This window comes from Oncorhynchus nerka, linkage group LG14, assembly GCF_034236695.1.
Source record: "Oncorhynchus nerka isolate Pitt River linkage group LG14, Oner_Uvic_2.0, whole genome shotgun sequence".
In the NCBI taxonomy this organism is placed as follows: domain Eukaryota; kingdom Metazoa; phylum Chordata; class Actinopteri; order Salmoniformes; family Salmonidae; genus Oncorhynchus; species Oncorhynchus nerka.
In genome coordinates this window covers 6,313,308-6,334,030 of record NC_088409.1, presented here as the reverse complement: position 1 = coordinate 6,334,030, position 20,723 = coordinate 6,313,308, and the positions used below count along the sequence as shown (strand labels likewise).

The 20,723-nt window shown below is 48.9% G+C and overlaps 1 protein-coding gene across 1 annotated transcript in view; it reads left to right on the top strand.

Annotated features, from left to right (window-relative positions):
• Positions 1–20,723, top strand: part of LOC135575103 (WASH complex subunit 5) — an 89,949-nt gene that overhangs the window by 43,176 nt on the left and 26,050 nt on the right. The window contains exons 14-16 of the mRNA XM_065027301.1: positions 1,987–2,062; positions 2,199–2,309; positions 17,982–18,122. Of these exons, the coding sequence (XP_064883373.1) occupies positions 1,987–2,062; positions 2,199–2,309; positions 17,982–18,122 (328 nt within the window). The remainder of the gene's footprint in view (positions 1–1,986; positions 2,063–2,198; positions 2,310–17,981; positions 18,123–20,723) is intronic.

Genomic DNA, 20,723 nt, shown 5'->3' with positions numbered 1-20,723 from the left:
CTAACCTGGTCAAATAAGAACCCAGGGAGACTAACCTGGTCAAATAAGAACCCAGGGAGACTAACCTGGTCAAATAAGAACCCAGGGAGACTAACCTGGTCAGATAAGAACCCAGGGAGACTAACCTGGTCAAATAAGAACCCAGGGAGACTAACCTGGTCAAATAAGATCTCAGTGAGACTAACCTGGTCAAATAAGAACCCAGGGAGACTAACCTGGTCAAATGCTAACCTGGTCAAATAAGAACCCAGGGAGACTAACCTGGTCAAATAAGAACCCAGTGAGACTAACCTGTTCAAATAAGAACCCAGGGAGACTAACCCAGGGAGACTAACCTGGTTAGATAAGAACCCAGGGAGACTAACCTGGTCAAATAAGAACCCAGGGAGACTAACCTGGTCAAATAAGAACCCAATGAGACTAACCTGGTCAAATAAGAACCCAGGGAGACTAACCTGGTCAAATAAGAACCCAGGGAGACTAACCTGGTCAAATAAGAACCCAGTCAGACTAACCTGGACAAATAAGAACCCAGGGAGACTAACCTGGTCAAATAAGAACCCAGTCAGACTAACCTGGACAAATAAGAACCCAGGGAGACTAACCTGGTCAAATAAGAACCCAGGAGACTAACCTGGTCAAATAAGAACCCAGTCAGACTAACCTGGACAAATAAGAACCCAGGGAGACTAACCTGGTCAAATAAGAACCCAGTCAGACTAACCTGGACAAATAAGAACCCAGGGAGACTAACCTGGTCAAATAAGAACCCAGGGAGACTAACCTGGTCAAATAAGAACCCAGTCAGACTAACCTGGACAAATAAGAACCCAGGGAGACTAACCTGGTCATATAAGAACCCAGGGAGACTAACCTGGTCAAATAAGAACCCAGGGAGACTAACCTGGTCAAATAAGAACCCAGGGAGACTAACCTGGTCAAATAAGAACCCAGGGAGACTAACCTGGTCAAATAAGAACCCAGGGAGACTAACCTGGTCAAATAAGAACCCAGGGAGACTAACCTGGTCAAATAAGATCTCAGTGAGACTAACCTGGTCAAATAAGAACCCAGGGAGACTAACCTGGTCAAATGCTAACCTGGTCAAATAAGAACCCAGGGAGACTAACCTGTTCAAATAAGAACCCAGTGAGACTAACCCAGGGAGACTAACCTGGTCAGATAAGAACCCAGGGAGACTAACCTGGTCAAATAAGAACCCAGGAGACTAACCTGGTCAAATAAGAACCCAATGAGACTAACCTGGTGAAATAAGAACCCAGGGAGACTAACCTGGTCAAATAAGAACCCAGTGAGACTAACCTGGTCAAATAAGAACCCAGGGAGACTAACCTGGTCAAATAAGAACCCATGGAGACTAACCTGGTCAAATAAGAACCCAGGGAGACTAACCTGGTCAAATAAGAACCCAGTCAGACTAACCTGGACAAAAAAGAACCCAGGGAGACTAACCTGGTCAAATAAGAACTCAGTCAGACTAACCTGGACAAATAAGAACCCAGGGAGACTAACCTGGTCAAATAAGAACCCAGTCAGACTAACCTGGACAAATAAGAACCCAGGGAGACTAACCTGGTCAAATAAGAACCCAGTCAGACTAACCTGGACAAATAAGAACCCAGGGAGACTAACCTGGTCAAATAAGAACCCAGTCAGACTAACCTGGACAAATAAGAACCCAGGGAGACTAACCTGGTCAAATAAGAACCCAGGGAGACTAACCTGGTCAAATAAGAACCCAGGGAGACTAACCTGGTCAAATAAGAACCCAGTCAGACTAACCTGGACAAATAAGAACCCAGGGAGACTAACCTGGTCATATAAGAACCCAGTGAGACTAACCCGGTGAAATAAGAACCCAGGGAGACTAACCTGGTCAAATAAGAACCCAGGGAGACTAACCTGGTCAAATAAGAAATATATAAATTTGCCATTTTGAATGTTTTTCTCTGGTTGTTTTCCCAGCTTCACATCCATCATGCAGGAGAGTATCAGAGTGAACCCATCCATGGTGACCAAACTACGAGCAACATTCCTAAAGGTCAACCATTCACTACTCAGACAAACAGTACATTTCGTAGAGTACACAGGTTCATCCTGTAAACAAGGAAAAAGGGTATTTCCTGTTTGAAAACATGCGGTCTGTAACGCGTGTTGTTACTGATCCATGTTTCTAGTTGGCGTCTGCGTTGGACCTCCCTCTGCTGCGTATCAACCAGGCCAACAGTCCAGATCTGCTCAGTGTTTCTCAGTTCTACTCCGGGGAACTGGTGACCTACGTCAGAAAGGTATGGTCCCAGAGCACCTAGTCTCTACTCTCTACCCCCAGCCCCCTAGTCTCTACTCTCTGCCCCCTAGGCTCTACTCTCTACCCCCAGCCCCTAGTCTCTACTCTCTACCCCCAGCCCCTAGTCTCTACTCTCTACCCCCAGCCCCTAGTCTCTACTCTCTACCTCCAGCCCCCTAGTCTCCCCTGCCCCCTAGGCTCTACTCTCTACCCCCAGCCCCTAGTCTCTACTCTCTACCCCCAGCCCCTAGTCTCTACTCTCTACCCCCAGCCCCTAGTCTCTACTCTCTACCCCCAGCACCTAGTCTCTACTCTCTACCCCCAGCCCCTAGTCTCTACTCTCTACCCCCAGCCCCTAGTCTCTACTCTCTACCCCCAGCCCCCTAGTCTCTACTCTCTGCCCCCTAGGCTCTACTCTCTACCCCCTAGGCTCTACTCTCTACCCCCAGCCCCTAGTCTCTACTCTCTACCCCCAGCCCCTAGTCTCTACTCTCTACCCCAGCACCTAGTCTCTACTCTCTACCCCCAGCCCCTAGTCTCTACTCTCTACCCCCAGCCCCTAGTCTCTACTCTCTACCCCCAGCTCCTAGTCTCTACTCTCTGCCCCCTAGTCTCTACTCTCTACCCCCAGCCCCTAGTCTCTACTCTCTACCCCCAGCACCTAGTCTCTACTCTCTGCCCCCTAGTCTCTACTCTCTACCCCAGCCCCTAGTCTCTACTCTCTACCCCCCCCCACTCTCTACCCCCCCCTAGTCTCTACTCTACCCCCAGCACCTAGTCTCTACTCTCTACCCCCAGCCCCTAGTCTCTACTCTCTACCCCCAGCACCTAGTCTCTACTCTCTACCCCCAGCCCCTAGTCTCTACTCTCTACCCCCAGCACCTAGTCTCTACTCTCTACCCCCAGCACCTAGTCTCTACTCTCTACCCCCAGCACCTAGTCTCTACACTCTGCCCCAGCCCCTAGTCTCTACTCTCTACCCCCAGCCCCCTAGGCTCTACTCTCTACCACCAGCCCCTAGTCTCTACTCTCTACCCCCAGCCCCTAGTCTCTACTCTCTACCCCCAGTCCCCTAGTCTCTACTCTCTACCCCCAGCCCCCTAGTCTCTACTCTCTACCCCCAGCCCTCTAGTCTCTACTCTCTACCCCAGCCCCCCTAGTCTCTACTCTCTACCCCCAGCCCCTAGTCTCTACTCTCTACCCCCAGCCCATAGTCTCTACTCTCTGTCCCCTAGTCTCTACTCTCTACCCCCAGTCCCCTAGTCTCTACTCTCTACCCCCAATCCCCTAGTCTCTACTCTCTACCCCCAGCCCCTAGTCTCTACTCTCTACCCCCAGCCCCCTAGTCTCTACTCTCTATCCCCAGCCCCCTAGTCTCTACTCTCTACCCCCAGCCCCTAGTCTCTACTCTCTACCCCAGCCCCTAGTCTCTACTCTCTACCCCCAGCCCCCTAGTCTCTACTCTCTACCCCCAGCCCCTATTCTCTACTCTCTACCCCAGCCCCTAGTCTCTACTCTCTATCCCCAGCCCCTAGTCTCTACTCTCTACCCCCAGCCCCCTAGTCTCTACTCTCTACCCCCAGCCCCTAGTCTCTACTCTCTGCCCCCTAGGCTCTACTCTCTGCCCCTAGTCTCTACTCTCTACCCCCAGCCCCCAGTCTCGACTCTCTACCCCCCCACCCCCTAGTCTCTACTCTCTTCCCTAGTCTCTACTCTCTACCCCCAGCCCCCTAGTCTCTACTCTCTACCCCCAGCCCCTAGTCTCTACTCGCTACCCCAGCCCCTAGTCTCTACTCTCTTCCCCAGCCCCTAGTCTCTACTCTCTTCCCCCAGCCCCTAGTCTCTACTCTCTTCCCCCAGCCCCTAGTCTCTACTCTCTACCCCCAGCCCCTAGTCTCTACTACCCCAGCCCCCTAGTCTCTACTCGCTACCCCCAGCCCCCTAGTCTCTACTCTCTACCCCCAGCCCCCTAGTCTCTACTCTCTACCCCAGCCCCTAGTATCTACTCTCTACCCCCAGTCCCTAGTCTCTACTCTCTAGTCCCCCCAGCCCCTAGTCTCTACTCTCTACCCCCACCCCCTAGTCTCTACTCTCTACCCCCACCCCCATAGTCTCTACTCTCTACCCCCACCCCATAGTCTCTACTCTCCCCACCCCCCCCCTAGTCTCTACTCGCTACCCCCAGCCCCTAGTCTCTACTCTCTTCCCCCAGCCCCTAGTCTCTACTCTCTTCCCCCAGCCCCTAGTCTCTACTCTCTTCCCCCAGCCCCTAGTCTCTACTCTCTTACCCCCAGCCCCTAGTCTCTACTCTCTACCCCCAGCCCCCTAGTCTCTACTCTCTACCCCAGCCCCTAGTATCTACTCTCTACCCCCAGTCCCCTAGTCTCTACTCTCTACCCCCAGTCCCTAGTCTCTACTCTCTACCCCCAGCCCCTAGTCTCTACTCTCTTCCCCCAGCCCCTAGTCTCTACTCTCTTCCCCCAGCCCCTAGTCTCTACTCTCTTCCCCAGCCCCTAGTCTCTACTCTCTACCCCCAGCCCCCTAGTCTCTACTCGCTACCCCCAGCCCCCTAGTCTCTACTCTCTACCCCCAGCCCCCTAGTATCTACTCTCTACCCCCAGTCCCCTAGTTCTACTCTCTACCCCCAGTCCCCTAGTCTCTACTCTCTACCCCCAGCCCCTAGTCTCTACTCTCTTCCCCCAGCCCCTAGTCTCTACTCTCTTCCCCCAGCCCCTAGTCTCTACTCTCTACCCCCAGCCCCCTAGTCTCTACTCTCTACTCCCAGCCCCTAGTCTCTTCCCCCAGCCCCCTAGTCTCTACTCTCTACCCCCAGTCCCCTAGTCTCTACTCTCTACTCTCTACCCCCAGTCCCTGCTCTGACCCCTGACTCCCTAACCCAACCCTCTACAGATCATCCCTGAGAGCACGTTGTCTCCTCTACTCTCCACTAGGTGTTGTTTCCTCTACTCTCCACTAGGTGTTGTCTCCTCTACTCTCCACTAGGTGTTACAGATCATCCCTGAGAGCATGTTGTCTCCTCTACTCTCCACTAGGTGTTGTCTCCTCTACTCTCCACTAGGTGTTGTCTCTCACTCCACTAGGTGTTGTCTCCTCTACTCTCCACTAGGTGTTGTCTCCTCTACTCTCCACTAGGTGTTACAGATCCTCCCTGAGAGCATGTTGTCTCCTCTACTCTCCACTAGGTGTTGTCTCCTCTACTCTCCACTAGGTGTTACAGAGCATGTTGTCTCCTCTACTCTCCACTAGGTGTTACAGATCCTCCCTGAGAGCATGTTGTCTCCTCTACTCTCCACTAGGTGTTGTCTCCTCTACTCTCCACTAGGTGTTGTCTCCTCTACTCTCCACTAGGTGTTGTCTCCTCTACTCTCCACTAGGTGTTGTTTCCTCTACTCTCCACTAGGTGTTACAGATCATCCCGGAGAGCATGTTGTCTCCTCTACTCTCCACTAGGTGTTGTCTCCTCTACTCTCCACTAGGTGTTGTTTCCTCTACTCTCCACTAGGTGTTACAGATCCTCCCTGAGAGCATGTTGTCTCCTCTACTCTCCACTAGGTGTTACAGATCATGTTGTCTCCTCTACTCTCCACTAGGTGTTGTCTCCTCTACTCTCCACTAGGTGTTGTTTCCTCTACTCTCCACTAGGTGTTGTCTCCTCTACTCTCCACTAGGTGTTGTCTCCTCTACTCTCCACTAGGTGTTGTCTCCTCTACTCTCCACTAGGTGTTGTCTCCTCTACTCTCCACTAGGTGTTGTCTCCTCTACTCTCCACTAGGTGTTGTCTCCTCTACTCTCCACTAGGTGTTCTCTCCTCTACTCTCCACTAGGTGTTCTCTCCTCTATTCTCCACTAGGTGTTGTCTCCTCTACTCTCCACTAGGTGTTGTTTCCTCTACTCTCCACTAGGTGTTGTTTCCTCTACTCTCTCCACTAGGTGTTGTCTCCTCTCCACTCTCCACTAGGTGTTGTTTCCTCTACTCTCCACTAGGTGTTACACTCTCCACTAGGTGTTGTTTCCTCTACTCTCCACTAGGTGTTGTTTCCTCTACTCTCCACTAGGTGTTGTTTACAGATCCACAGGTGTTGTCTCCTCTACTCTCCACTAGGTGTTGTTTCCTCTACTCTCCACTAGGGTACAGATCATGTTGTCTCCTCTACTCTCCACTAGGTGTTGTTTCCTCTACTCTCCACTAGGTGTTGTCTCCTCTACTCTCCACTAGGTGTTACAGATCATGTTCTCTACTCTCCACTAGGTGTTGTCAGATCATCCACTAGGTGTTGTCTCCTCTAGCAGGTGTTGTTTCCTCTACTCTCCACTAGGTGTTGTCTCCTCTACTCTCCACTAGGTGTTGTCGTCTCTACTCTCCACTAGGTGTTACAGATCATCCCTGAGAGCATGTTGTCTCCTCTACTCTCCACTAGGTGTTGTCTCCTCTACTCTCCACTAGGTGTTGTCTCCTCTACTCTCCACTAGGTGTTGTCTCCTCTACTCTCCACTAGGTGTTGTCTCCTCTACTCTCCACTAGGTGTTGTCTCCTCTACTCTCCACTAGGTGTTACAGATCATCCCTGAGAGCATGTTGTCTCCTCTACTCTCCACTAGGTGTTGTTTCCTCTACTCTCCACTAGGTGTTGTCTCCTCTACTCTCCACTAGGTGTTGTTTCCTCTACTCTCAACTAGGTGTTGTTTCCTCTACTCTCCACTAGGTGTTGTTTCCTCTACTCTCCACTAGGTGTTGTTTCCTCTACTCTCCACTAGGTGTTGTCTCCTCTACTCTCCACTAGGTGTTGTTTCCTCTACTCTCCACTAGGTGTTACAGATCATGTTGTCGTCTCTACTCTCCACTAGGTGTTGTCTCCTCTACTCTCCACTAGGTGTTGTTTCCTCTACTCTCCACTAGGTGTTACAGATCATGTTGTCTCCTCTACTCTCCACTAGGTGTTGTCTCCTCTACTCTCCACTAGGTGTTGTCTCTCTACTCTCCACTAGGTGTGTTACAGATCATCCCTGAGTTGTCTCCTCACTCTCCACTAGGTGTTGTCTCTCTACTCTCCACTAGGTGTTACAGATCATCCCTGAGGCATGTTGTCTCCTCTACTCTCCACTAGGTGTTGTCTCCTCTACTCTCCACTAGGTGTTGTCTCCTCTACTCTCCACTAGGTGTTGTCTCCTCTACTCTCCACTAGGTGTTGTCTCCTCTACTCTCCACTAGGTGTTACAGATCATCCCTGAGAGCATGTTGTCTCCTCTACTCTCCACTAGGTGTTGTTTCCTCTACTCTCCACTAGGTGTTGTCTCCTCTACTCTCCACTAGGTGTTGTTTCCTCTACTCTCCACTAGGTGTTGTTTCCTCTACTCTCCACTAGGTGTTACAGATCATGTTGTCTCCTCTACTCTCCACTAGGTGTTGTCTCCTCTACTCTCCACTAGGTGTTGTTTCCTCTACTCTCCACTAGGTGTTACAGATCATGTTGTCTCCTCTACTCTCCACTAGGTGTTGTCTCCTCTACTCTCCACTAGGTGCTACAGATCATCCCTGAGAGCATGTTGTCTCCTCTACTCTCCACTAGGTGTTGTCTCCTCTACTCTCCACTAGGTGTTGTCTCCTCTACTCTCCACTAGGTGTTGTCTCCTCTACTCTCCACTAGGTGTTGTCTCCTCTACTCTCCACTAGGTGTTGTCTCCTCTACTCTCCACTAGGTGTTGTCTCCTCTACTCTCCACTAGGTGTTGTCTCCTCTACTCTCCACTAGGTGTTGTCTCCTCTACTCTCCACTAGGTGTTGTCTCCTCTACTCTCCACTAGGTGTTGTCTCCTCTACTCTCCACTAGGTGTTACAGATCATGTTGTCTCCTCTACTCTCCACTAGGTGTTGTCTCCTCTACTCTCCACTAGGTGTTGTTTCCTCTACTCTCCACTAGGTGTTGTCTCCTCTACTCTCCACTAGGTGTTACAGATCATCCCTGAGAGCATGTTGTCTCCTCTACTCTCCACTAGGTGTTGTTTCCTCTACTCTCCACTAGGTGTTGTCTCCTCTACTCTCCACTAGGTGTTGTTTCCTCTACTCTCCACTAGGTGTTGTCTCCTCTACTCTCCACTAGGTGTTGTCTCCTCTACTCTCCACTGGGTGTTACAGATCCTCCCTGAGAGCATGTTGTCTCCTCTACTCTCCACTAGGTGTTGTTTCCTCTACTCTACTAGGTGTTGTCTCCTCTACTCTCCACTAGGTGTTGTCTCCTCTACTCTCCACTAGGTGTTGTCTCCTCTACTCTCCACTAGGTGTTGTCTCCTCTACTCTCCACTAGGTGTTACAGATCATCCCGGAGAGCATGTTGTCTCCTCTACTCTCCACTAGGTGTTGTTTCCTCTACTCTCCACTAGGTGTTGTTTCCTCTACTCTCCACTAGGTGCTACAGATCCTCCCTGAGAGCATGTTGTCTCCTCTACTCTCCACTAGGTGTTGTCTCCTCTACTCTCCACTAGGTGTTACAGATCCTCCTGAGCATGTTGTCTCCTCTACTCTCCACTAGGTGTTGTTTCCTCTACTCTCCACTAGGTGTTGTCTCCTCTACTCTCCACTAGGTGTTGTTTCCTCTACTCTCCACTAGGTGTTGTCTCCTCTACTCTCCACTAGGTGTTGTTTCCTCTACTCTCCACTAGGTGTTGTCTCCTCCTCTAGGTGTTGTCTCCTCTACTCCACTAGGTGTTGTCTCCTCTACTCTCCACTAGGTGTTGTCTCCTCTACTCTCCACTAGGTGTTGTCTCCTCTACTCTCCACTAGGTGTTGTCTCCTCTACTCTCCACTAGGTGTTGTCTCCTCTACTCTCCACTAGGTGTTGTCTCCTCTACTCTCCACTAGGTGTTACAGATCATCCCTGAGAGCATGTTGTCTCCTCTACTCTCCACTAGGTGTTGTCTCCTCTACTCTCCACTAGGTGTTGTCTCCTCTACTCTCCACTAGGTGTTGTCTCCTCTACTCTCCACTAGGTGTTGTTTCCTCTACTCTCCACTAGGTGTTGTCTCCTCTACTCTCCACTAGGTGTTGTCTCCTCTACTCTCCACTAGGTGTTGTCTCCTCTACTCTCCACTAGGTGTTGTCTCCTCTACTCTCCACTAGGTGTTGTTTCTGTTTCCTCTACTCTCCACTAGGTGTTGTTTCCTCTACTCTCCACTAGGTGTTGTCTCCTCTACTCTCCACTAGGTGTTGTTTCCTCTACTCTCCACTAGGTGTTGTCTCCTCTTTCCACTAGGTGTTGTCTCCTCTACTCTCCACTAGGTGTTGTCTCCTCTACTCTCCACTAGGTGTTGTCTCCTCTACTCTCCACTAGGTGTTGTCTCCTCTACTCTCCACTAGGTGTTGTCTCCTCTACTCTCCACTAGGTGTTGTCTCCTCTACTCTCCACTAGGTGTTGTCTCCTCTACTCTCCACTAGGTGTTGTCTCCTCTACTCTCCACTAGGTGTTGTCTCCTCTACTCTCCACTAGGTGTTGTCTCCTCTACTCTCCACTAGGTGTTGTCTCCTCTACTCTCCACTAGGTGTTGTTTCCTCTACTCTCCACTAGGTGTTGTCTCCTCTACTCTCCACTAGGTGTTGTCTCCTCTACTCTCCACTAGGTGTTACAGATCATGTTGTCTCCTCTACTCTCCACTAGGTGTTGTCTCCTCTACTCTCCACTAGGTGTTGTTTCCTATACTCTCCACTAGGTGTTGTCTCCTCTACTCTCCACTAGGTGTTGTCTCCTCTACTCTCCACTAGGTGTTGTCTCCTCTACTCTCCACTAGGTGTTGTCTCCTCTACTCTCCACTAGGTGTTGTCTCCTCTACTCTCCACTAGGTGTTGTTTCCTCTACTCTCAACTAGGTGTTGTTTCCTCTACTCTCCACTAGGTGTTGTTTCCTCTACTCTCCACTAGGTGTTGTTTCCTCTACTCTCCACTAGGTGTTGTCTCCTCTACTCTCCACTAGGTGTTGTTTCCTCTACTCTCCACTAGGTGTTACAGATCATGTTGTCTCCTCTACTCTCCACTAGGTGTTGTCTCCTCTACTCTCCACTAGGTGTTGTTTCCTCTACTCTCCACTAGGTGTTACAGATCATGTTGTCTCCTCTACTCTCCACTAGGTGTTGTCTCCTCTACTCTCCACTAGGTGTTGTTTCCTCTACTCTCCACTAGGTGTTGTCTCCTCTACTCTCCACTAGGTGTTGTCGTCTCTACTCTCCACTAGGTGTTACAGATCATCCCTGAGAGCATGTTGTCTCCTCTACTCTCCACTAGGTGTTGTCTCCTCTACTCTCCACTAGGTGTTGTCTCCTCTACTCTCCACTAGGTGTTGTCTCCTCTACTCTCCACTAGGTGTTGTCTCCTCTACTCTCCACTAGGTGTTGTCTCCTCTACTCTCCACTAGGTGTTGTCTCCTCTACTCTCCACTAGGTGTTACAGATCATCCCTGAGAGCATGTTGTCTCCTCTACTCTCCACTAGGTGTTGTCTCCTCTACTCTCCACTAGGTGTTGTTTCCTCTACTCTCAACTAGGTGTTGTTTCCTCTACTCTCCACTAGGTGTTGTTTCCTCTACTCTCCACTAGGTGTTGTTTCCTCTACTCTCCACTAGGTGTTGTCTCCTCTACTCTCCACTAGGTGTTGTTTCCTCTACTCTCCACTAGGTGTTACAGATCATGTTGTCTCCTCTACTCTCCACTAGGTGTTGTCTCCTCTACTCTCCACTAGGTGTTGTTTCCTCTACTCTCCACTAGGTGTTACAGATCATGTTGTCTCCTCTACTCTCCACTAGGTGTTGTCTCCTCTACTCTCCACTAGGTGTTGTCTCCTCTACTCTCCACTAGGTGTTGTTTCCTCTACTCTCCACTAGGTGTTGTCTCCTCTACTCTCCACTAGGTGTTGTCGTCTCTACTCTCCACTAGGTGTTACAGATCATCCCTGAGAGCATGTTGTCTCCTCTACTCTCCACTAGGTGTTGTCTCCTCTACTCTCCACTAGGTGTTGTCTCCTCTACTCTCCACTAGGTGTTGTCTCCTCTACTCTCCACTAGGTGTTGTCTCCTCTACTCTCCACTAGGTGTTGTCTCCTCTACTCTCCACTAGGTGTTACAGATCATCCCTGAGAGCATGTTGTCTCCTCTACTCTCCACTAGGTGTTGTTTCCTCTACTCTCCACTAGGTGTTGTCTCCTCTACTCTCCACTAGGTGTTGTTTCCTCTACTCTCCACTAGGTGTTGTCTCCTCTACTCTCCACTAGGTGTTGTTTCCTCTACTCTCCACTAGGTGTTACAGATCATGTTGTCTCCTCTACTCTCCACTAGGTGTTGTCTCCTCTACTCTCCACTAGGTGTTGTCTCCTCTACTCTCCACTAGGTGCTACAGATCATCCCTGAGAGCATGTTGTCTCCTCTACTCTCCACTAGGTGTTGTCTCCTCTACTCTCCACTAGGTGTTGTCTCCTCTACTCTCCACTAGGTGTTGTCTCCTCTACTCTCCACTAGGTGTTGTCTCCTCTACTCTCCACTAGGTGTTGTCTCCTCTACTCTCCACTAGGTGTTGTCTCCTCTACTCTCCACTAGGTGTTGTCTCCTCTACTCTCCACTAGGTGTTGTCTCCTCTACTCTCCACTAGGTGTTGTCTCCTCTACTCTCCACTAGGTGTTGTCTCCTCTACTCTCCACTAGGTGTTGTCTCCTCTACTCTCCACTAGGTGTTGTTTCCTCTACTCTCCACTAGGTGTTGTCTCCTCTACTCTCCACTAGGTGTTGTCTCCTCTACTCTCCACTAGGTGTTGTCTCCTCTACTCTCCACTAGGTGTTACAGATCATGTTGTCTCCTCTACTCTCCACTAGGTGTTGTCTCCTCTACTCTCCACTAGGTGTTGTTTCCTCTACTCTCCACTAGGTGTTGTCTCCTCTACTCTCCACTAGGTGTTACAGATCATCCCTGAGAGCATGTTGTCTCCTCTACTCTCCACTAGGTTTTGTTTCCTCTACTCTCCACTAGGTGTTGTCTCCTCTACTCTCCACTAGGTGTTGTTTCCTCTACTCTCCACTAGGTGTTGTCTCCTCTACTCTCCACTAGGTGTTGTCTCCTCTACTCTCCACTGGGTGTTACAGATCCTCCCTGAGAGCATGTTGTCTCCTCTACTCTCCACTAGGTGTTGTCTCCTCTACTCTACTAGGTGTTGTCTCCTCTACTCTCCACTAGGTGTTGTCTCCTCTACTCTCCACTAGGTGTTGTCTCCTCTACTCTCCACTAGGTGTTGTCTCCTCTACTCTCCACTAGGTGTTACAGATCATCCCGGAGAGCATGTTGTCTCCTCTACTCTCCACTAGGTGTTGTTTCCTCTACTCTCCACTAGGTGTTGTTTCCTCTACTCTCCACTAGGTGCTACAGATCCTCCCTGAGAGCATGTTGTCTCCTCTACTCTCCACTAGGTGTTGTCTCCTCTACTCTCCACTAGGTGCTACAGATCCTCCCTGAGAGCATGTTGTCTCCTCTACTCTCCACTAGGTGTTGTTTCCTCTACTCTCCACTAGGTGTTGTCTCCTCTACTCTCCACTAGGTGTTGTTTCCTCTACTCTCCACTAGGTGTTGTCTCCTCTACTCTCCACTAGGTGTTGTTTCCTCTACTCTCCACTAGGTGTTGTCTCCTCTACTCTCCACTAGGTGTTGTCTCCTCTACTCTCCACTAGGTGTTGTCTCCTCTACTCTCCACTAGGTGTTGTCTCCTCTACTCTCCACTAGGTGTTGTCTCCTCTACTCTCCACTAGGTGTTACAGATCATCCCTGAGAGCATGTTGTCTCCTCTACTCTCCACTAGGTGTTGTCTCCTCTACTCTCCACTAGGTGTTGTCTCCTCTACTCTCCACTAGGTGTTGTCTCCTCTACTCTCCACTAGGTGTTGTTTCCTCTACTCTCCACTAGGTGTTGTCTCCTCTACTCTCCACTAGGTGTTGTCTCCTCTACTCTCCACTAGGTGTTGTCTCCTCTACTCTCCACTAGGTGTTGTCTCCTCTACTCTCCACTAGGTGTTGTTTCCTCTACTCTCCACTAGGTGTTGTTTCCTCTACTCTCCACTAGGTGTTGTCTCCTCTACTCTCCACTAGGTGTTGTCTCCTCTACTCTCCACTAGGTGTTGTCTCCTCTACTCTCCACTAGGTGTTGTCTCCTCTACTCTCCACTAGGTGTTGTCTCCTCTACTCTCCACTAGGTGTTGTTTCCTCTACTCTCCACTAGGTGTTGTCTCCTCTACTCTCCACTAGGTGTTGTCTCCTCTAGAGCATGTTGTCTCTCCACTCCAGGTGTTGTCTCCTCTACTCTCCACTAGGTGTTGTCTCCTCTACTCTCCACTAGGTGTTGTCTCCTCTACTCTCCACTAGGTGTTGTCTCCTCTACTCTCCACTAGGTGTTGTTTCCTCTACTCTCCACTAGGTGTTGTCTCCTCTACTCTCCACTAGGTGTTGTCTCCTCTACTCTCCACTAGGTGTTGTCTCCTCTACTCTCCACTAGGTGTTGTCTCCTCTACTCTCCACTAGGTGTTACAGATCATGTTGTCTCCTCTACTCTCCACTAGGTGTTGTCTCCTCTACTCTCCACTAGGTGTTGTCTCCTCTACTCTCCACTAGGTGTTACAGATCATGTTGTCTCCTCTACTCTCCACTAGGTGTTGTCTCCTCTACTCTCCACTAGGTGTTGTTTCCTCTACTCTCCACTAGGTGTTGTCTCCTCTACTCTCCACTAGGTGTTGTCTCCTCTACTCTCCACTAGGTGTTGTCTCCTCTACTCTCCACTAGGTGTTGTCTCCTCTACTCTCCACTAGGTGTTGTCTCCTCTACTCTCCACTAGGTGTTGTTCCTCTACTCTCCACTAGGTGTTGTCTCCTCTACTCCACTAGGTGTTGTCTCCTCTACTCTCCACTAGGTGTTGTCTCCTCTACTCTCCACTAGGTGTTGTCTCCTCTACTCTCCACTAGGTGTTGTCTCCTCTACTCTCCACTAGGTGTTGTCTCCTCTACTCTCCACTAGGTGTTGTCTCCTCTACTCTCCACTAGGTGTTGTCTCCTCTACTCTCCACTAGGTGTTGTCTCCTCTACTCTCCACTAGGTGTTGTCTCCTCTACTCTCCACTAGGTGTTGTTTCCTCTACTCTCCACTAGGTGTTGTTTCCTCTACTCTCCACTAGGTGTTGTCTCCTCTACTCTCCACTAGGTGTTGTCTCCTCTACTCTCCACTAGGTGTTGTCTCCTCTACTCTCCACTAGGTGTTGTCTCCTCTACTCTCCACTAGGTGTTGTCTCCTCTACTCTCCACTAGGTGTTGTCTCCTCTACTCTCCACTAGGTGTTGTTTCCTCTACTCTCCACTAGGTGTTGTCTCCTCTACTCTCCACTAGGTGTTGTCTCCTCTACTCTCCACTAGGTGTTGTTTCCTCTACTCTCCACTAGGTGTTGTCTCCTCTACTCTCCACTAGGTGTTGTCTCTCTACTCTCCACTAGGTGTTGTCTCCTCTACTCTCCACTAGGTGTTGTCTCCTCTACTCTCCACTAGGTGTTGTCTCCTCTACTCTCCACTAGGTGTTGTCTCCTCTACTCTCCACTAGGTGTTGTCTCCTCTACTCTCCACTAGGTGTTGTCTCCTCTACTCTCCACTAGGTGTTGTCTCCTCTACTCTCCACTAGGTGTTGTCTCCTCTACTCTCCACTAGGTGTTGTCTCCTCTACTCTCCACTAGGTGTTGTCTCCTCTACTCTCCACTAGGTGTTGTCTCCTCTACTCTCCACTAGGTGTTGTCTCCTCTACTCTCCACTAGGTGTTGTCTCCTCTACTCTCCACTAGGTGTTGTCTCCTCTACTCTCCACTAGTGTTGTCTCCTCTACTCTCCACTAGGTGTTGTCTCCTCTACTCTCCACTAGGTGTTGTCTCCTCTACTCTCCACTAGGTGTTGTCTCCTCTACTCTCCACTAGGTGTTGTCTCCTCTACTCTCCACTAGGTGATTCTCCGGGAGAGCATGTTGTCTCCTCTACTCTCCACTAGGTGTTACAGATCATCCGGAGAGCATGTTGTCTCCTCTACTCTCCACTAGGCATGTTGTCTCCTCTACTCTCCACTAGGTGTTGTCTCCTCTACTCTCCACCAGACTCCCGGAGGCATGTTGTCTCCTCTACTCTCCACTAGGTGTTACAGATCATCCCGGAGAGCATGTTGTCTCCTCTACTCTCCACTAGGTGTTGTCTCCTCTACTCTCCACTAGGTGTTGTCTCCTCTACTCTCCACTAGGTGTTACAGATCATCCCGGAGAGCATGTTGTCTCCTCTACTCTCCACCATCTAGGTGTTGTCTCCTCTACTCTCCACTAGGTGTTGTCTCCTCTACTCTCCACTAGGTGTTGTCTCCAGACTCTCCACTAGGTGTTGTCTCCTCTACTCTCCACTAGGTGTTGTCTCCTCTACTCTCCACTAGGTGTTGTCTCCTCTACTCTCCACTAGGTGTTACAGATCATCCCGGAGAGCATGTTGTCTCCTCTACTCTCCACTAGGTGTTGTCTCCTCTACTCTCCACTAGGTGTTGTCTCCTCTACTCTCCACTAGGTGTTACAGATCATCCCGGAGAGCATGTTGTCTCCTCTACTCTCCACTAGGTGTTACAGATCATCCCGGACTAGCATGTTGTCTCCTCTCCACTAGGTGTTACAGATCATCCCGGAGAGCATGTTGTCTCCTCTACTCTCCACTAGGTGTTGTCTCCTCTACTCTCCACTAGGTGTTACAGATCATCCCGGAGAGCATGTTGTCTCCTCTACTCTCCACTAGGTGTTGTCTCCTCTACTCTCCACTAGGTGTTGTCTCCTCTACTCTCCACTAGGTGTTACAGATCATCCCGGAGAGCATGTTGTCTCCTCTACTCTCCACTAGGTGTTGTCTCCTCTACTCTCCACTAGGTGTTGTCTCCTCTACTCTCCACTAGGTGTTACAGATCATCCCGGAGAGCATGTTGTCTCCTCTACTCTCCACTAGGTGTTGTCTCCTCTACTCTCCACTAGGTGTTACAGATCATCCCGGAGAGCATGTTGTCTCCTCTACTCTCCACTAGGTGTTGTCTCCTCTACTCTCCACTAGGTGTTGTCTCCTCTACTCTCCACTAGGTGTTGTCTCCTCTACTCTCCACTAGGTGTTGTCTCCTCTACTCTCCACTAGGTGTTACAGATCATCCCGGAGAGCATGTTGTCTCCTCTACTCTCCACTAGGTGTTGTCTCCTCTACTCTCCACTAGGTGTTACCTCATCCACTAGGTGTTGTCTCCTCTACTCTCCACTAGGTGTTGTCTCCTCTACTCTCCACTAGGTGTTGTCTCCTCTACTCTCCACTAGGTGTTACAGATCATCCCGGAGAGCATGTTGTCTCCTCTACTCTCCACTAGGTGTTACAGATCATCCCGGAGAGCATGTTGTCTCCTCTACTCTCCACTAGGTGTTACAGATCATCCCGGAGAGCATGTTGTCTCCTCTACTCTCCACTAGGTGTTACAGATCATCCCGGAGAGCATGTTGTCTCCTCTACTCTCCACTAGGTGTTGTCTCCTCTACTCTCCACTAGGTGTTGTCTCCTCTACTCTCCACTAGGTGTTGTCTCCTCTACTCTCCACTAGGTGTTACAGATCATCCCGGAGAGCATGTTGTCTCCTCTACTCTCCACTAGGTGTTGTCTCCTCTACTCTCCACTAGGTGTTGTCTCCTCTACTCTCCACTAGGTGTTGTCTCCTCTACTCTCCACTAGGTGTTACAGATCATCCCGGAGAGCATGTTGTCTCCTCTACTCTCCACTAGGTGTTACAGATCATCCCGGAGAGCATGTTGTCTCCTCTACTCTCCACTAGGTGTTGTTTCTCTACTCTCCACGGAGAGTGTTGTCTCCTCTACTCTCCACTAGGTGTTGTCTCCTCTACTCTCCACTAGGTGTTACAGATCATCCCACTAGGCATGTTGTCTCCTCTACTCTCCACTAGGTGTTACAGATCATCCCGGAGGTGTTGTCTCCTCTACTCTCCACTAGGTGTTGTCTCCTCTACTCTCCACTAGGTGTTGTCTCCTCTACTCTCCACTAGGTGTTACAGATCATCCCGGAGAGCATGTTGTCTCCTCTACTCTCCACTAGGTGTTACAGATCATCCCGGAGAGCATGTTGTCTCCTCTACTCTCCACTAGGTGTTACAGATCATCCCGGAGAGCATGTTGTCTCCTCTACTCTCCACTAGGTGTTGTCATCCTCTCCTCTCTCCACTAGGTGTTACAGATCATCCCCGGAGAGCATGTTGTCTCTCTACTCTCCACTAGGTGTTGTCTCCTCTACTCTCCACTAGGTGTTGTCTCCTCTACTCTCCACTAGGTGTTGTCTCCTCTACTCTCCACTAGGTGTTGTCTCCTCTACTCTCCACTAGGTGTTGTCAGATCATCCCCGGAGAGGCATGTTGTCTCCTCTACTCTCCACTAGGTGTTACAGATCATCCCGGAGGCATGTTACTCCTCTACTCTCCACTAGGTGTTGTCTCCTCTACTCTCCACTAGGTGTTGTCTCCTCTACTCTCCACTAGGTGTTACAGATCATCCCGGAGAGCATGTTGTCTCCTCTACTCTCCACTAGGTGTTGTTTCCTCTACTCTCCACTAGGTGTTACAGATCATCCCGGAGAGCATGTTCACCTCCTTGGCTAAGATCATCAAGCTGCAGATCCATGCCATCATGGAGGTTCCCACCAGACTGGACAAGGACAAGCTGAAGGACTACGCCCAGCTGGGGGCTCGCTACGAGGTCAGAGGTCATTTTAGAGACGGCTTATGGTCTTATGGAAGAGCATGGCGCCTAGCGATGGCAAAGGTTGTGGGTTCGATTCCCGCTGGGTTCTCCCAATAGAAAAATGTATGCACACATGACTGTTAGTGTCTTTGTATAAAAGTATCTGCTAAATGGCAGATGTAGTGACTATAACTAGGACCTATAGTAGTGACTATAACTAGGACCTATAGTAGTGACTATAACTAGGACCTATAGTAGTGACTATAACTAGGACCTATAGTAGTGACTATAACTAGGACCTATAGTAGTGACTATAACTAGGACCTATAGTAGTGACTATAACTAGGACCTATAGTAGTGACTATAACTAGGACCTATAGTAGTGACTATAACTAGGACCTATAGTAGTGACTATAACTAGGACCTATAGTAGTGACTATAACTAGGACCTATAGTAGTGACTATAACTAGGACCTATAGTAGTGACTAGGACCGATAGTAATGACTATAACTAGGACCTATAGTAGTGACTATAACTAGGACCTATAGTAGTGACTATAACTAGGACCTATAGTAGTGACTATAACTAGGACCTATAGTAGTGACTATAACTAGGACCTATAGTAGTGACTATAACTAGGACCTATAGTAGTGACTATAACTAGGACCTATAGTAGTGACTATAACTAGGACCTATAGTAGTGACTATAACTAGGACCTATAGTAGTGACTATAACTAGGACCTATAGTAGTGACTATAACTAGGACCTATAGTATAACTAGGACCTATAGTATAACTAGGACCTATAGTAGTGACTATAACTAGGACCTATAGTAGTGACTATAACTAGGACCTATAGTAGTGACTATAACTAGGACCTATAGTAGTGACTATAACTAGGACCTATAGTAGTGACTATAACTAGGACCTATAGTAGTGACTATAACTAGGACCTATAGTAGTGACTATAACTAGGACCTATAGTAGTGACTATAACTAGGACCTATAGTAGTGACTATAACTAGGACCTATAGTAGTGACTATAACTAGGACCTATAGTAGTGACTATAACTAGGACCTATAGTAGTGACTATAACTAGGACCTATAGTAGTGACTATAACTAGGACCTATAGTAGTGACTATAACTAGGACCTATAGTAGTGACTATAACTAGGACCTATAGTAGTGACTATAACTAGGACCTATAGTAGTGACTATAACTAGGACCTATAGTAGTGACTATAACTAGGACCTATAGTAGTGACTATAACTAGGACCTATAGTAGTGACTATAACTAGGACCTATAGTAGTGACTATAACTAGGACCTATAGTAGTGACTATAACTAGGACCTATAGTAGTGACTATAACTAGGACCTATAGTAGTGACTATAACTAGGACCTATAGTAGTGACTATAACTAGGACCTATAGTAGTGTGGACCTATAACTAGGACCTATAGTAGTGACTATAACTAGGACCTATAGTAGTGACTATAACTAGGACCTATAGTAGTGACTATAACTAGGACCTATAGTAGTGACTATAACTAGGACCTATAGTAGTGACTATAACTAGGACCTATAGTAGTGACTATAACTAGGACCTATAGTAGTGACTATAACTAGGACCTATAGTAGTGACTATAACTAGGACCTATAGTAGTGACTATAACTAGGACCTATAGTAGTGACTATAACTAGGACCTATAGTAGTGACTATAACTAGGACCTATAGTAGTGACTATAACTAGGACCTATAGTAGTGACTATAGTGACTAGGACCTATAGTAGTGACTATAACTAGGACCTATAGTAGTGACTATAACTAGGACCTATAGTAGTGACTATAACTAGGACCTATAGTAGTGACTATAACTAGGACCTATAGTAGTGACTATAACTAGGACCTAGTAGTGACTATAACTAGGACCTATAGTAGTGACTATAACTAGGACCTATAGTAGTGACTATAACTAGGACCTATAGTAGTGACTATAACTAGGACCTATAGTAGTGACTATAACTAGGACCTATAGTAGTGACTATATCTAGGACCTATAGTAGTGACTATAACTAGGACCTATAGTATAACTTGGACCTATAGTAGTGACTATAACTAGGACCTATAGTAGTGACTATAACTAGGACCTATAGTAGTGACTGTAACTAGGAGCCAGAGTTTCCCTGACTAGGTTCCTGGACCCTAACTGAGCAGAGGGGACTATAACTAGCAGATGCTCACTGAGTCTCCCCAAACCGTTCCTCTCTTGCTCAAAGGAACAGTGTTCTGTGAGAGGCAGCAGCGTTCTGTGAGAGGCAGCAGCGTTCTGTGAGAGGCAGCAGCGTTCTGTGAGAGGCAGCAGCGTTCTGTGAGAGGCAGCAGCGTTCTGTGAGAGGCAGCAGCGTTCTGTGAGAGGCAGCAGCGTTCTGTGAGAGGCAGCAGCGTTCTGTAGTGAGGCAACTAGCGTTCTATGAGAGGCAGCAGCGTTCTGCGAGAGGCAGCGTTCAGCGTTCTATAAGAGGCAGCGTTCAGCGTTCTGCGAGGGGCAGCGTTCAGCGTTCTGCGAGGGCAGCGTTCAGCGTTCTGCGAGGGCAGCGTTCAGCGTTCTGCG